This window comes from Alexandromys fortis, unplaced genomic scaffold (assembly GCF_014885135.2).
Source record: "Alexandromys fortis isolate MF-2015 unplaced genomic scaffold, M_Fortis_MF-2015_v1.1 scaffold_17, whole genome shotgun sequence".
Lineage (NCBI taxonomy): Eukaryota > Metazoa > Chordata > Mammalia > Rodentia > Cricetidae > Alexandromys > Alexandromys fortis.
The window spans coordinates 1,870,906-1,887,791 of NW_026067896.1; the positions used below are offsets into that span (position 1 = coordinate 1,870,906).

General features: G+C 37.4%; 1 protein-coding gene across 7 annotated transcripts in view; it reads left to right on the forward strand.

Moving 5' to 3' along the window:
• The window catches only part of Vps13b (vacuolar protein sorting 13 homolog B), a 399,494-nt gene that overhangs the window by 62,397 nt on the left and 320,211 nt on the right, over window positions 1–16,886 (forward strand). For all 7 annotated transcript variants that reach the window (XR_007595555.1, XM_050163211.1, XM_050163240.1 and 4 more), the window contains exon 17: window positions 2,881–3,062. Coding sequence is in view for 6 of the 7 variants with exons in the window: in XM_050163211.1 (XP_050019168.1) it covers window positions 2,881–3,062 (182 nt within the window). In the remaining variant the exon portion in view is untranslated. The remainder of the gene's footprint in view (window positions 1–2,880; window positions 3,063–16,886) is intronic.

Here is a 16,886-nt window from a genome sequence, read left to right on the forward strand (position 1 = left end):
CAGAAGATCCTTTATTGTATAGGATTGTTTTGGCTATCCTGGGTTTTTTATTTTTCCATATAAAATTGATTATTGTCCTCTCAAGATCTGTGAAGAATTTTGATGGGACCTTGACAGGATGTAGTGTACACGGTGTTTGTTGAATTAGGAGCGGCGTCAGGGCTGCGTCCCCGGCACCCGGCCGCCCTCATGGCTAGCTTATGCCTGAAATAATTACACGGAAACTGTATTCTTTCAAACACTGCCTGGCCCACAAGTTCCAGTTTCTTATTGGCTAGCTCTTACATATTGTTCTAACCCATTTCTAATATTCTATGTAGCCCACGAGCTGGCTTACCAGGGAGGATCTTAACCTGCGTCTGTCTGGAGCGGGAGAAACATGGCGACTCTCTCACTAAGCTTCTTTTTCCCAGCATTCTCTTCTGTCTACTCCGCCTACCTAATTTTCTGTCCTATGAGGGCCGAGGCAGTTTCTTTATATTAACCAATGAAATCAACAGATAAGATACAAGACCCACCTCCATCAGGTGTTCTTAGCTAGCACTGGTGATGTTGGTTATAGGGTGCTCAGAAGCTCTGCCCGGGACTTTGACCTTGCAGTGTAGCTCCACGCCGCATTGAGAGAGCACAGAGAAGGACAGGTATTCTAACTCTGATGGAGTTTAGTTGGAGGAAGCAGGCCAGCACCTGTCCGTCCATTTCCAGACTGTTACCATTGCAGTGCACATGCTGGGCGCACAGAGGTCTGTGTGTGCTCATTTTTAGAGAGTGCTCATATGGGAGTAGGGAGGTACACTTTCATTTAACCTATCATTTAACTTGTAGAAAGAACTTAAAAGATTATATTTTGAGTATGAAATGTTATGTCAGTTAAGTAACCGTTCTGTAAAAAAGGAAATCCCACAATTTTCCATGTTTTACCTAGTCTCATAAGTTAGTAAGATTTTGTATTAACTTAATTTTGGAAAATAATGACCTAATCCTATTTTATTGTACAGGATGTGAGCAATAATAAAAATAAATTTTGGGAACCAATCTGCGTTTTCAAACTTGGCATTTGGGACCTCTGTAGGAATCTTTATGTCCAGCTGTTGCTATGGAGTGTGTCCTAGAGAAGGGCTGCTTGTGCCTGGAGGGTGCATGTGGAAGACTCCTTAGTTTCTTTGCATCCAGTGGTAGGAAGAACCACACTTCTGAATTTTCTTATGTACTGAAAGCAAGAATTTTTAAAAATAGAAATTGCATTGGCACAGATATTTGATTGTCTCTATTTAAATTTGCCAGGAAATGACAGATCAGTCTTTGAAATTGTAATTAGGGTATATTCATTTAAAGTTTTTGCTACTAAGCAATTAAGATCTACTTGTTTCTATTTCCTTCAATTTATTCTGGAGTTTGTCCAAGTTGAGTTTTAATGAGTTGTTTATCCCACTAGTTACTCTAGGATTTATTTTTCCCTAGAGAGTGATGTTTGAACTGATAGTTTGAAAATCTATTCTGTAAAGTGAACATATATTTATACCACGATTTCTGAATATAAACCCTAGACATTTGCCAAATTTATGACTTTATATTAACCAATATAACTGTTAAAATGCAGCTTAGTGATATTTTAAGAGGAGTCTAGAACTTGTTAGATGCTTTTGTATGATTTTATATTGAGGTGCTTTGTTTAAATAAATGTATAGTGGTATAAATTACAAGGAAAAGTCACACTTTTATTGTATATTTGCATTGACATATTAAAGAGTCCCCAAGTAGCTGTAAGTTGTAAAATCTATTGATCTCTAAATATTTTCTGAAGCAAAGATAGTATAACACGAAGATTTGGTGAACTGGGTAATAAGAAACACAGACCTTTGTTACTTTCCCTAGCTTGCTAACCTGTGAATTATAATTAAAGGATAAAAGAAAGAAAAACTTTTCCTGTTGATATTGTTACATCAACAATAGTTGGTACATTGTATCACCTACTATGTGTTGCCAAATCATTTTGTTTATTTTAGTTTAAATATTAATTCAAAAGGAGTGTAGTAAACTATACTTGAGTTTGTAGTTGGTATAACTGAAAAAGCCTTCAAAATGTTATGTATGTATGACAAAATTACCTTGTTTGTATAGAAAAATGACTTGTGCAAAGTATGTTTTTTAATAATAAATTTGAAGAAAAGAATTACTCTCCAGCCTTCGGAAATAATGTAGAATAATTAAATTGTTTTTGTATTTGCGTATGTTTACATTTTAGTTAAAACTGTGCAATCCATTAGGAACCATTTTACATGACATCAGATGGTTTGAAAATTAAAGTATAAAGTAGGTATTTTTATTCTGAGATACTGAAGTCCCACTTGTACCAAGTATCCACTCTGTAATAACTGTATAATTCATGTTATAGTAGGGGTTCTTCTAGGAGCATGGCTTTTGCTGTATTCCCATGCCCAGGACTCTGTTGAGATGAAAGCATATTGTCTTAGGTTCGTGATACATTTTTCACAGTGTAGATGACCCAGTGGTTTGTATTCTTTACTCATGCTAGTAGTGATAGAATGGTTTTCTGTCCAGCTTCCCTGATGGAGGTGGAGTCAGGGTGGGGGCTGTGGTAGGACTCCACCTGTCTAGCCGAAGTGGGGAGTCCCAGGTTCAGTGAGAGGCGGTCTCAGAAAATGTGTAGAGTGATTGAGGAAGACCTAATATTGGCTTCTGGCTTTACTGTCTACACACATGTACACATGTATAAACATACATGAGCATGTACATGAGCATGTACATATATATGTACACACATGCATAGCATACACAATTTCAATGTAGCCTAATTACTATGTTCTATATAAGTGCTATTCACTTATTTATTTGTATTTTCTTTGTTTTCATGTTTAGGACCAAAAGATCTCAGACTGTTGTAACTGAAGGTATTTTTGAATTGCCAAATCTCACAATTCAAGCAACAAGAGCACAGACACTTTTGCTGCAAGCAATATATCAGAGTTGGGCTCATATTGGAAATAGCAGCTCTTCAACAGTGAATGAAGCTTTGATGAATGAAGTCTTCCAAACTACAGGTAAAAGCAGTTTTCCTCCTAAGGAAAATCTATTTCAGAGTTGACTGATATTTAAATTCCTGTGTTGACATGCTTAACTTATAGTATATTTCCATAAAGTAAATACTAACTTGACTGAGATTTATACTACATTTTCTCAAGCCACTTATCATCTCGTGGGCATCTTGACTGATTTCTTAAACTGCAGTTGTAAGTAAAGCAGCGCACATGGATGCCTTGTTGTCTATGGTGACTCTCTAGGTCATGTCTGTCTAGGATTGATCCATTTCTTTTGGAGTTTGTGGTTTATTGAAATAGGGGTGTTTTAGAGAACTCTTCAATGATCCTTCATCTCCTGCATCTGAATCTGTTGCCATGCACCCTTTTCCCTCGCTAACATTTGTCTTCTCTGTTCACTTTGTTTGGCTAAAGGTTTGCAATTCCTGCATATCATTTTAAAGTGCCATTTCTTCGCTTCACTGATTATTTTTTAAAATATCCTCTATTTAAATTAATTTTTGACATTTATTATTTCTTTCCAACTTCTTAGTTTGGGTTTGACCTGTTTTTGTGTTGCTAAAACCTTAGTTATATATATGTGTATGGTATTTAGTTCTTTCTTATATATGTATGAATGACTATACTTAAATATGTATGTATATATGTATGTATGTATATATTCTCTCCGAGAACCACCTTTGCTGCTGTATTTTCTTTGATTCTAGGAATTTTATTTTCTCTGTCATCTTCAGTGACATACTTGTCATTGCAAATCAAAATTTCAATTTCCATGTGGTTTTTGTAGTTTCTTTTGCTATTTATTTATAATTTTATGTAATTATGATACAATAAAGGTCATGAAGTTTAATATTTTTATGTTGGTCAACATTTGCTCTTTTAGCCTAAATGTGATCTATTTTAGAGGAAGTTTTAGCTTTCTCGTATAAAGGCATTTCTAATTAGAGTTCTTTCTGTGAGAAGGACTGGGAATTGGGGATCTAACTCGCTGGGTGTGGACGGCATCACATGGCAGTCGATAGGAAGACATTTGTCTGCCCATTGTCTTCTGTTCTCTCTCCCTAGGCTGGCCTCACACTTGGGCTCCTACTCCCATTGCCTCCTGAGTGCTGGGGTTGCAAGTGTGAAGGCATTTCAGCCTCTCTCTTCTCTTTTGGCCACTGACACGGGGCCTACTTTGATGGTTTTGTCATTTCTATTCACATCAACCAGGGCCTGCATTTCAGCTTCACGGCCTGATTAAGTTTCTGCCCTCTCAGTACCTCACAGAAGGGGTTAAACTACATGTTTAATGTATTCCACCTTGTAGATTACATTGGTACTATATTCATACTCTCACTGAGTTTCCATGTCCACGTAAGCTCACTCTATTGCAAGACTATTTAAATTTTTTTTTTACTTTTGAGATTATAATACAATTATCATTTTTCCCTTCTCCTTCCTCCCAACTCTTCCATATACCCCTCCTTATTCTTTCTGAAATTGTTCATTAGTTGTTGTTATAGGGATATCGGTATGTGTCTATACAAACATATTCCTAACCTGCTTAGTCTGTATAATGTTATTTTTATGTCTGTTTTCAGGGTATTTGGTATTAGATAATCAATTAGTAAATTCTGAGGTTGTCTGAGGCTGTTATGAAAGTAATATTATAATTAAAATTATCTTATTTTTCATATTTCTATTTTAAGTGATATTCCATTTGGAGGTCTTGTTTGCTTTACTATTTATCTTACTGCCTCCAGTATTTTTGAAATTTTTTTTATTTTTGTAGATTAGCTCTCATAGCATAAAAATGGTTAGTAAACTAGGGGCATCGATTTTCCTTTATAATATCTCTATTTCTAAGCAAATTTTCTTTCTCTTTTAAGAAGTTATAATATGAGCTATAACATAAAAGGAAGTATTCTGAAAATTGTTCCAATGGATGATAGCTCAAGTATTAAAGACATGTCCCAGACAAATGGCAACAATTCAATTTTTTGTAACCTCGTGTATCATAAGATCTTAGTTTAGTGGAACTAATGTTTTACAGATTGAGGATCTGGGAAAATTGGATTTTTAGAAAACGTTACCTCTTTTGTAAGTGCTTGAAAAAAAATGAAACAAATCATTTAAAACACTTAAAATAGATGGATGAAAAGTTATCAGTAATTTATTTGGAAAGCTAATTTTCCAAGTTGATAGTTTCATTAGTTCATTCCCTCAGCATGACAATCTACTCTGCATTTTAGTGCTAACAGAGTATTTATGAAATTGTGCCACCAAATGATCTTAGTGAGGATCCCAAAAGTATGTATGTAATTCAGGTATTAAGTTTCGGCTTTTTATGCTCTTGCCTATGGGGACTGTCAGTCTTAAGCTTTGCTCCATACAGTTTGTTGATGCATGCTATCTCCTGTTCTATATTACTACGGTGATAAAAGATGTCATGCTCAGGTTCTTATCTGGAGGAAAAGCCTTTTCCCGCCCTGCAGTGATTGTCTGCCCCTTCCATTCTCTTCGTTGTCTGCAGCCCACTTCCTGTGTCCTGAGGTCTTCATCGTCATCCATGCTTAGTTACTGAGAAGAAATAAGGTTTTCCTCCATTTTTCACCCTTCTCTTTCTATTGTACTTTTTTTTTTTTTTGGAATAATCCCCTACATTTTCCTCCTCTTTGATCTCCAATACTATTTCCAGTTTAGCTTTGTATTAAACTCAAGGAGAAAGATTAATTATCATTGACTTGTTCTTGATAAAAATCCAATGTTTAGTATATTTATTAATATCTTTATATTCCCGTCTACATTTGTCCTCATGTCAGAAACGCTGTTACCCTTATTTCTTCCTCTCTTCCATCCCCTCGGTTATGTTTTTTTGTTTTTTGTTTTTTTGTTTTTCGAGACAGGGTTTCTCTGTGTAGCCCTGACTGTTCAGGAACTCACTCTGTAGACCAGGCTGGCCTCTAACTCACAGAGATCTGCCTGCCTCTGCCTCCCCAGTGCTGGGATTAAAGGAGTACACCACCATTGCACAGCTTGGTCAGATTTCTTTTACCATGCAAGTAATCTCAGCAGTTTTTAATATATTCATAGGGTTGTATCCATGAGTATAATCAACTTTAAAACATTACTCCTAAATCATATCTTAAAAAATATTTATTTACTAATTATGTATACAGTGTTTTGTCTGAATGTATACTGCAGGCCAGAAGAGGGCACCAGATCTCATTACAGATGGTTGTGAGCCACCATATGGTTGCTGGGAATTGAACTCGAGATCTCTGGATAAGCAGTCAGTGCTCTTAACCTCTGAGCCCCAAAAAGCCCACAAAAGAACCATTTTTTTTTTGCATACCCCTCTAATCCTTTTAGCCATAGTCAAAGACTAATCTAGTCTTTGCCTGTTTGAGTTTTTCTACTCTTGAAAATTTATATAAATAGAATCTATAAGACACTTTTGTGTGTGTGACTAAGTTTTCAGCGTGCCATTTTCAGAGTTTACGTGTAGTATAGAATGTATCATCACTTAATCCATTTTGTATTGATATAACAAAATACCTAAATTTAGGTTCATTACAATTGGAAGAGATTGTTTTGCTCACAATTTTTATGGGTAGAGGTTTCAATATGGAGGAATGTCCTGCTTGACTCTGTCAAGGATCCCTCTGGGTGTGTTTGAGAGAAGTAGAAGGGACTGAGGCTAGTTCCCTAGTGCAACAAGGAGAAGCTCCTTCGTCCTTAGTTAACCTTGGACGCACTTGTAAGAATCAGCTCCACCTCAAGTCAGCCTTTCCTGTGAGCTTGTTACACTTTGGTCTCCATATCTTTTTCAAAATGGTTTTTTTTTTTTTTTTTTTATGTGTGTGTTTCCCTGAATGTGCGTGGGTGTACCTGAGGAGGCCAGAAGGAGGATATTGATGCCCTGGAGCTAGAGTTCGAGGCAGTTGTGAGCTGCCATGTGGGTGCTTGGAACTGAACCTGGGTCCTCTGCAAGAGTAGCCAGTGCTTTCAACCCTTGAGCAATTTCTCCACTTCTCAATCCCCATTTCTTAATGGTTTCACCACTTTAACCTTGCCACACTGGAGACCATATTTCCAGCATGTGAAATTTTGTGGAACACACTCGGGCACCATGGCTGCTGTAGAGTGTCATTTGTCCATCACTTGATAGATCTTTGACTGTTAATCTGTTAGCTGTTGTGAAGTGTTGTCATAGCTATCATACAAGTTTATAAAATACATATTGTCATTTCTCCAAAGTGTATTTCTCAGAGTAGAACTGTTGGATCTGGAAGTCACTCTGTATTTAATCAGCTGCCAAACTTTCCAATATTGTAACCGTTATACAGTCCTGTTGGCATGTGTGATGGTCTGCCAGTCTCTCAACACCTTTCCATATTTTTATCTGTATAGTTGGTGCTCGCTCGCATTGTGGATATAAAGTGGTGTATTTGAGGTTTTGATTTTCTTTTGCTCCATGGAACATTGCTGAGTACATTTTTATGTATAAATTTGCTATTTACAGATCTTCGATTGAAAAATGTCAGAGGTTTTTGCTCTTTTAAAGTGTGGATTAGGGGGCTGGAGAGATGGCTCCAGTTACCTTATGGCTTTCAGACATTTTCTACTACTTTGTGCGTTCTTTTTAATTTTCTGATGGTGACGCTTTTTACATTTATTTTCATTATTTAGAAATTTGTTTCTTATTTTTATTTATATTTTTTAGTGTGTGTGCTTCTTGGTCAATCTTAATTTTAGCCCTTTTATTTTTCATTTTTAAATAACATAGATGCATTTCTGGTCTTTTACTATCCATTGGTTGTTAGGACAAACATTTTGAACTAAGCGCCCCTAGACTCATTTCCTTTCCTTTCTTCTTTCTTTCCTCTGTGCTCATTCTGTGGGCTCTGCTGGGAGTAGGGATGTGCCTTTGGAGTACTTGCAGCAGTACTGTCTGCCCCCGCCATGCTGCGTTTCCATAGCTTTGGGGAATTTATCTGCTTTTGAGTTACTTCTGTCTCTTTTCATAAAACACAAGTTGTTACTTATTAGAACTCCAATTTTACTGACTATAACTAAGAGTTTTAAAAGGATGGGATTAAGTAGAACACATGTACTATAATAAGGAAAATGTTAGATTTGCTGCTTCATAAACGTTAAATAAAATTAATTCTGTTTTTGTAAGAATATGGGTAATGTTCTGAACAATTACTTCCTCATATTTTAGTTTCAAAAACTCAGGGGAGCCGGGCGGTGGTGGCGCACGCCTTTAATCCCAGCACTCGGGAGGCAGAGGCAGGCGGATCTCTGTGAGTTCGAGACCAGCCTGGTCTACAAGAGCTAGTTCCAGGACAGGCTCCAAAACCACAGAGAAACCCTGTCTCAAAAAACCAAAAAAAAAAAAAAAAAAAAAAAAAAAACTCAGGGGATGTGAGAGTCATGTCTGGATAACAGCAGAGAAAGAATGGAAAACATTTTATAGTAGCCGAGGAACTGTTTTTGAGTTGTATTAGTCTTCATGTAGAAAATGTAGTGCATTGGTCAGACTCACTGTTAAAGATAGACACACACACACACACACACACGAGAGCATTTTAATAAAAAAGTTGTTGATATTCAAATTGATATCTAGAAATAATGATTCTATGATTATGACAATTTCATACAATTAAATGAGATAATAGAAATAATTTTATCATTGAAACAAAGTATAAATGTTCAATAGTTAAGTTACATATATGTAGTTTATATTTTTTATATAGTAAAAACTATGTAAATAACTGAAAATAACCTTTCTGGTGTAGAATCGTTTCTCTGCTGACAGAATTATTTCATGGCCTTATTTATTATTTGGTACCTAAAAACATAACTATTTGCCTAAACCCATTTTTTTCATTTTAATAACTGATGGTCTTTGGTCTTGTCTATTTAAGGTAGTACAGGATTGTTGCTTCTCCTTTGGTCTTAGAGTGTGCACAGTAAGTGACTTATTAGTCTTCTCATCCTTTTCATTGGCAGGAATGTTGCCACACACATGGAATATTATGCTTTATTTCAAACTTCAAAAATTCAAACACTTTTGGGAAGAAATTATGTTTTCACTGATAAGCTAAATTATTTTTATAATGTATCACAGAAGCAAGAGCTTATTTTGGTGTTTTGAACCTTATGAGCTCCTCCTTTTGAATGGGATTATTTATGAGACTTTGAGAGTATGTGTGAACGTTGAATTATTAAAGCTATAATGATGGCTCCATTCTGAAACTCTAGATAGCTAGAAGTGAAAGTATATTAAGATATACAATAAAGGTTTTATTCTTAATTGCTGTTAGTGAATTTCTTATGTTGGTCAGAGTCTTAGTTGATGTTTCTATTGCTGTGATTAACACCATGATATAAGCAACTTGGGGAGGATAGGGTTTATTTATTCCATCATGCAGCTTGTATCCATCGTCTAAGGAAGTCAAGGCAGAAACTCAAGGCAGGAACCTGGAGGCGAGATCTGATGCAGAGGCCATGGAGGAGCTCTGCTCACTGGCTTGCTCTTGATGGATCTCTGTCTGCTTTCTTATAGCAACCAGAGTTACCATCCCAGGGGAGGCCCTACTTACAGTGAGTTAGACCCTCCCATATCAAATAGGATGACATTTCTTATACATTAATTCAGTTGGCTTCTTACCCAGTGATATTGTTGTTGGCAGGTTATAGATTCTGTTCTTCACATGGGAAAATTTATGCTCAATGTGATATGCTTTTTTCCCTCTGAAATATAACTATTCACTAAGTCAGTTTTTGAAGTAAGATCTTTGAATTTTTTGTATTTTTATTGTTTCAAATTATTTTCCTGGTGTTTGAGACCTTAAATAACTTGTAAAGATTAACATCTGGTAACACATTCGAAATTATTTAATGGAAGTGTATTGAATACTTGTACTTCATTTAAGATGTAAATTAAAAGAATATATTAGAGTTATAAAGTTTGGACTTAATTTGTATTACTATATGTAATCATTTTTTGTAGCTTTGTTAATATTTCTGATAGTCACAAAAACAATAAAATACCAAGTTAAATCTGAATTCGATTTGATCTGGAAAACCATAACTTCTGCTTTCTAGTCAGGTTCTTCATTATTTTGTTGACTTAGTTCCATTGATCTGATATTTTCAGGGAAATAATTTATAGATTTAAAAAGGGGTAAAATAATAATGAGGTGGATACTTGAATTCCTCATCTCACTGATGTCTTAATGTTAAGATAGAAATCTACTTTCCAGAAAGAAACTGTAAAAGTATTTTATGCAAGACTTCATATGGGATACCTTAATGGTTGGATAATAAATTTTACCTCATAAAAATGAAATTCAATAATACAGTAGCTTTCTCAGCTCGGTAGCATCTGGTGTATTCTCTAGAGAGCCAATATTTTCCAACTCATTAGGATCATGTCATTCTGTATGTCGTCAACATTGACTTAGCCAAGCTACCTTTACTTTCACAACTGCCAAACTATTAAATAGGTCTCTTGTGGAGTGAAGTCAAATATTCCTCTTACTTTACTCTTCTGTCTTAGAAGAGAGGAGAAAATATACATACTGTAACATTTAAACATCTGGTTTAAAACCACATCAGTGCAACTCTGAGCAAATTTACAGATTTGGTATTCTTCCCAGGTGTGTATATAAAAAGGGTTTTGGAGTTATTGAATACTCTTTAACCACCGAGGAGATGACTGAGGGACAGTGGGATGTTTTTCTTTCTTCTCTCTTATCAAACCACTTTCTATGCCTTCAAATCTGAAAACATATCTTAAGTGTTTTAAGGTAGATATTTTTGATTTGTTTAAAAAAAAATCTTACTGTATAGTGACATTGGCTATGAATATTTAATAACAATTAATTGAGTTACATCTATGTTCCAGTGAAAAGATGAGTACTTTTCTTTCTCTTCCTTTATCTTTGTCTTTTTGACTGGGTCTTTCTATCACCTAGGCTGGCCTCTGTCCTGTAATGACACTTTCTTACCTTTAGAATGCTTAGCTGATAGGCTTACTTCTTAGGCTCAGCTAAAACTTCTTGACACTTAAATTTAAGCAAAACACCATTATCTTTTGCAAGTCTTGAAATATATATTTATGTATTTATTAGTGTGCTTCCATATGTGAGTGTATAATCTAACATGTATGTAATATGTGCATGTAAACATATGGGTACAAGTTCATTCAGAGACCATAAAGAACTTCAGAGTGTCTTTCTCCATTACTCTTTACCTTGCTGACGTGAAACAAGGTGTTTCAGTACCACAAGCTCAGGGTTTTGGCCCGGCTGGCTGCCTTGTGAGCCTGGGAATCTGCTCTTTGCCTCTCAGCTGCAGTGTCAGAAGCGAGAGCGGCCATCCTAGCCCTTGGTGTGGGTTTTTATGCTGGGATTCAAACTCAAGTCCTCATGCATTCAGAGAAAGAGTTCTTACCCACTGACCCATCTGCTCAGGAACGAGTTCTCTATTTTAAAATGTCAGACACCTGTGCTGTGCTTGTTCCTTTGCTGTAACTTACAGAAGAAGAGATTTATTTTAGTTCATAGTTCTAGAGGATGAGATCCATCATGAGGGGGAAGTGTGACAAGTGGCAGATACAGGCCAGGACAAAAAGCCAAGAGCTCGTATCTTAGAGGGACTTGGAAGGAGCAGACTTTCACTCTGCCCCCTGTGACACACTTCCTCCTGCAAAGTTGTACTGCTAACCCTCCTGCCCAAACAGCACCACCGACTGGGGGACATTTCTCATTCAAACCACCACACACACATGTACATCCATACATAGTAATACATAATATGTGCATGCATACATAATACATAATATGTGCATACATACTTAATCCATAATATGTGCATACATACATAATATACTCTATATACACACGTCCATAATATAAATGATTTGAACATCATGCTTCTTTTCAATTGAATTCATGCCTAGGCATTGTGAATTCATTTATCAACCATGTTATCACTACTAATAAATGACTATTAATAGATCCATAAGTTATATAAGTCTCAAGTACTAACTTTGGATCTTAATATGATGTGTGTAACTTAATTTTTTACTGTACTCTCTTTTAGACATTTGATGTTTCTAAGTGTTTTTTTTTTTTTTTCAAATACCTCTTAGCCCAAGAATGATTATTATTTGCTGGGGTGTGGGAAGCTCATCATCAAAAGGGATTGGGTGAATGGTTTGAAGTAGAAAATAAAACACCTTTTATAAAATCTGATTCTACTGTGAAGACTTGAGAAAAACTCAGATTAAGTATTTCTTTGGAATTTTGAAAAGCATGCAATTTTTGTCTTTCTCATGGTTTGTTAGTCTTATAGAAAATATTTTATAAATATCAGGAGTGTATGTTGATGTGAATGTTGGTAATGATGTGGCTATTGAGGAATGTGTAAATCTGTTAAGAACACATTTTTTTTGCCTATGAAGCTATCTTTATTGATTTTTTGCTTATTAATGTACTGGTCTGTTCTCATCATTTAATAAACTTGAAAAATGTATTATATCATATGCTTAGTTTTAGGGACAGTTAATTAGCCATAAATAGACATGGTTGTAGTATATTTTATATCAACTATTACAGGATCAAGCAGGACTAAAGATACAGAGTGGTTATATGTACACAATATGTAAGAAGATGCTGATGTTATAGTATGCACCATCAGCGGTACTTGTGAAAATATATTACAGAGTGGGCATCTTCAAATGACAGTAGTGTATCATCTCATAGTCTTGGGGATTGAATGTCTGAGGTCAGGGTGTTGGTCTGTGTTGAGAGCTCTAGGGGGAATCTGTTCTTGTCCTGCCCTTTGGTGGGTGTCAAGCTTTGCTTTTCTTTGGTTTGCAGTTCAAGCTCTGACTCTGTTATCATCATGATCCCTCTCCTTCCTCCTCCACTTTTCCTTCCTTCTCCCTCTTCTCTTCCTCCTCTTCCCCTCCTTTCATCTTTCTTTTCTTTCTCCTCCTCCTACTTCCTCTTCCCTCTTTTCGTTGTCCTCTTCCTCTCCCTCTTCCTCTCCCTCTTCCTCTCTCCTCTCTTTCTCTTCTTCCTCCTCCTCCTCCTTCCTTCTTGCTCTCCTGCCTCCTTTTCTCTGTCTCTCTTTTCTCCTCTTCCCCCTGTCCTCTTCTCTTTCTCTTCCACCTTCTTTTTTTTCCTGAATAGTCTCTTTGGTGTTTCAGTCTCCTTTGTATAAGGACAGTTACTCAATGTAAAAGTCTTCCTGGAGTGAAGACATGCTGATAGGAATGGCACAAGGCATTTTACTTTTCATTTACCATTTCCCAGAAGACAAGACAAGACTCTGGCAGCCAGTCTGCTCACATCTGAATGCAGTCTTTAAGGTGCTGGCCTTCCTCTTGACTGGATTCTTGCCCACTACTTGCATGTGTTGCACTAATCTTCCACATGGTCAGAGTGAGGCTCTAAGAGAACTGAGAAAGAGAACAAGAATTGGTTTGCCATCTGCCCAGAGTGGAAATTTCTTCCTGTGTCAGTATATTCAGGGTCTTTGGTGTTCAGTATTTCTAGTGGACTTTCTTGTTAAATACTGACAAACTGGATTAGGGAATGTGACCTGATTTGGTTTGCACGCAGCAAAGTGGAAGCAGTTTTGCTCTGTGGAACCCGTTACAGCACCTCTGTGTATCATTACCGGCTTTTAGGCTGTGACTCTTTCCAGAGAACAGACGCTGGTTACCACTGCCACAGAGGGGTTAGGTTATCACTGTAGCTTGTATAATGTGTTCAGACTGCATGAATTATGAGTCCTCTCTGTCAGCATACCATATTGTGATTATCATGACATGATGTCAGCAACCGACCACTGTCGTAAGTTCGTCCTCTGTCATCTGGGAACTATAGTACTGACAAATCCATGCTTCACGAGGAGTTGGTCTGACTTTTACAAGTTTGCCCCTAACTGCCTACTTCTACCAGCTGGGTCTCTGCCTTGCAACATATTCCCCTAAATAACAGCCGTTTTTGGAGTAGGTGTTTAAAACATAAAGCTGTAGAAAATTCAAACCTAACAGTGACTGAAGGTGGCACATTAACTTTTCTTTCTTACTGTCTTGTAACTTTTTGACAAAATCTGGCCTGCTCTACAGTCCTCAAGCTAACAATGTTTCTTGGCATTTAAAACTGCCAAGGTGTTTCAAAAACATAAAACAACAACAACAACCATAATAACAACAACAGCAATTTTACAGAGACCACATGTCACCTATGAAATGTTCGTTGTTTGGCTCTTTGTAGAAAAAGTTTACTGACTCGCAGCTCAACTTGACCTCCACTTCTTTCCGTAACAACCTGGGAGCGACCAGAAGTCCATTGTCCTTTATAATGAGAGCTGTGTTTAGTAGTCCTCTACCTCATTCCTGAGTAATGTGGATCATATATCAAGAGACCGTTTGAATGTTGGCAGTATTAGGTGCCTGTGGATTGATAAGGTGTTTAGAGTGTCCTTCCAGTATTGCAGTTGAGTTATACTATGTTCTTTATTTTAAAAGGTACACTGCTGACCTCTATTGTGTGGCCTCAGAAGTTAATAAAAAAGTCACAGCTTAATTTTGGTGTCTCCAGTATAGCATCAGCTTGCCGATAGTTAGAGGGTGCGTGGGGTGTAGCAGTCACAGGCTTGCTGTCAGCTTTCTCAGAGCAGCTGGAGAGGGATGAGGGACAAATGAGCATGGCCACCTTTACAGTGTAATTCTCTTCATGCTTAATCTACCAAGGGGACACTTTTGTATCGGACACTGTTTCCTCCCTCTTTGCACTGTGTGTGATGCTGTTTGCTTCCAGACAGCAGTACTGTCATTTTCCTTGGCCAGCAGCGAGGTTCTTACCCGTTAGCTCCTCTTGTGCCATCAGCACCGGTAACATGGGTGTTTGACCAGGTGTTTTTTGTTTTGTTTTTTCCTTTTCAGTTTGTGGCACATAATCTTTAGTTTTCAATCCTGCTTCTTTCTAATAGAAGCAGTTAGGCCAGGGCAACCATTTATGACAGACACATCCAAAACAGTGTTGACCAGAATGGAAGTGGCCTTGAAGTCTGTGCACTGCATGTGGGGGCTGTAGTTGGACAATTGTAGTGCTGTTTACAGACACCATGAGCTCTGGTTCTGTGTCACTGTCGGTAAACCTCCGTGTGTGACAGGAGTGTGCTGTTAACTTCAAGTGGTTATGTTTTTCTCCTAGGTTTAGCCAGATGTGCTTGAGGCAAATGTAGCAGAATGCCAGAGGCTGGGTAATTTATAGTAAACAAGGTATTTGTTGGCTCATAGTCCTGGAAGGACATTTGCTAAAATATAAAAATTTATTGCCATCCATTGTCCAGTTACCCACTTCTTTTCAGTCTGTGTGGTATTTATTTCCCTTACTTGTCTTGCTCTTACTGGGAAATTCAGAAGAGTGACTCACAGGCCTCAGATGTGACCATGAATTAGACACCACAAAATGCTTTTGCTAATGAAACATTGCTGTAGTTAGCTTATGACTATGCTTACTAATCTCTTTATTTGAAAGTCATAGACACTTTCTTGTTCTGTAATAACACAAGGGGGAACTAGAACCACCCTTGGGTAGCAGTTGATAAACAAGACTCTTCGTTTGAGAAAGATGTTCAGTTGCTATGCATTTCCATTATTTTTCTATGTCTGAACATACTGCAGAGACATAGAAACTCACATGCCTAAAGCCACGTTACTCTTATGTTCTATAACCGTGTCATTTGCAGGAGGACTGTTGTTGCCATAGAAACTGGCTCTGCCCCAGATAAATGGGGTGCTAGTCCGTTACCATAAATCTTTATTCCAGTCTTCATTATAAGGATGGTTTTCATGTGCTTTCAACCAGAGTCCCTCGTCCCAGGTTCTTAGTGTGGTTGATTACATCCTACTCAGCACAGGGCAACATCCTTATCTCCTCATGTCTGATTCCAGCCTGAGGAGCCTGTCCTTCACTGAGAAGAGAAGTAGCCAATTTGCTTCAACATTCGAATGGTTCTTTCTGCACTTGATAAATGATAAGCAAACCTGCAGGCCATGGCACGGTGATTTTTATCATGGGGTCCTGTGATAACTTTCAGGGTTCAGGGAGTCAGTATTAGTATCTTTGTCCATGCTGTTGACAGGAGTCTGTTCAAGTGCAGGCTATTTTCTTATGGTATAGTCAGGTCCTCAGGATTTAAATTCCAGCTCTCCCCAACCTCCTCCCCACCCGTGCCTCTGTCGTGTTTCCTTGCTTATGCTATTTCACCATGCTGCTTACATTCTGAAAATTTATTGTTTCTTTAGTGGAAAATGTGGATATAAAATTTTGTGTGATTTATCATTATGGTGAGTAATTACATTAATAGAAATAATTTATTGGCTTGTTTTATAATTTTACGAAAGGCAAATTTTTTTAAAAAAAACTGAAGGAAAGTAAGGTAAAACTATGAGGAATTTAGATGATATAACAAAGACTCTCATCAGAGCAAGGACTGAGCTCCCAAGGTCCAGTTGAAGGGCAGAAGGAGGGAGAAGACTAGCAAGGAAGTCAGGACCACGAGGGGTTGGTCCACCCACAGAGACAGTGTGCCTGTTCTAATGGGAGCTCACCAAATCCAGCTGGACTGGGACTGAAGGAGCATGTGATCAAACCATACTCTCTGAATGTGGCTGACAATGGGGGCTGACTGGGAAGCTATTGATAAAGGCCCACTGGGTTTTATTTCTTCTGCTTGTACTGGCTTTTTGGCTCCCTAGTCTATTTGGATGCAAAGCTTCCTAGGCCTGGATGTAGGGGGGTAGGGCCT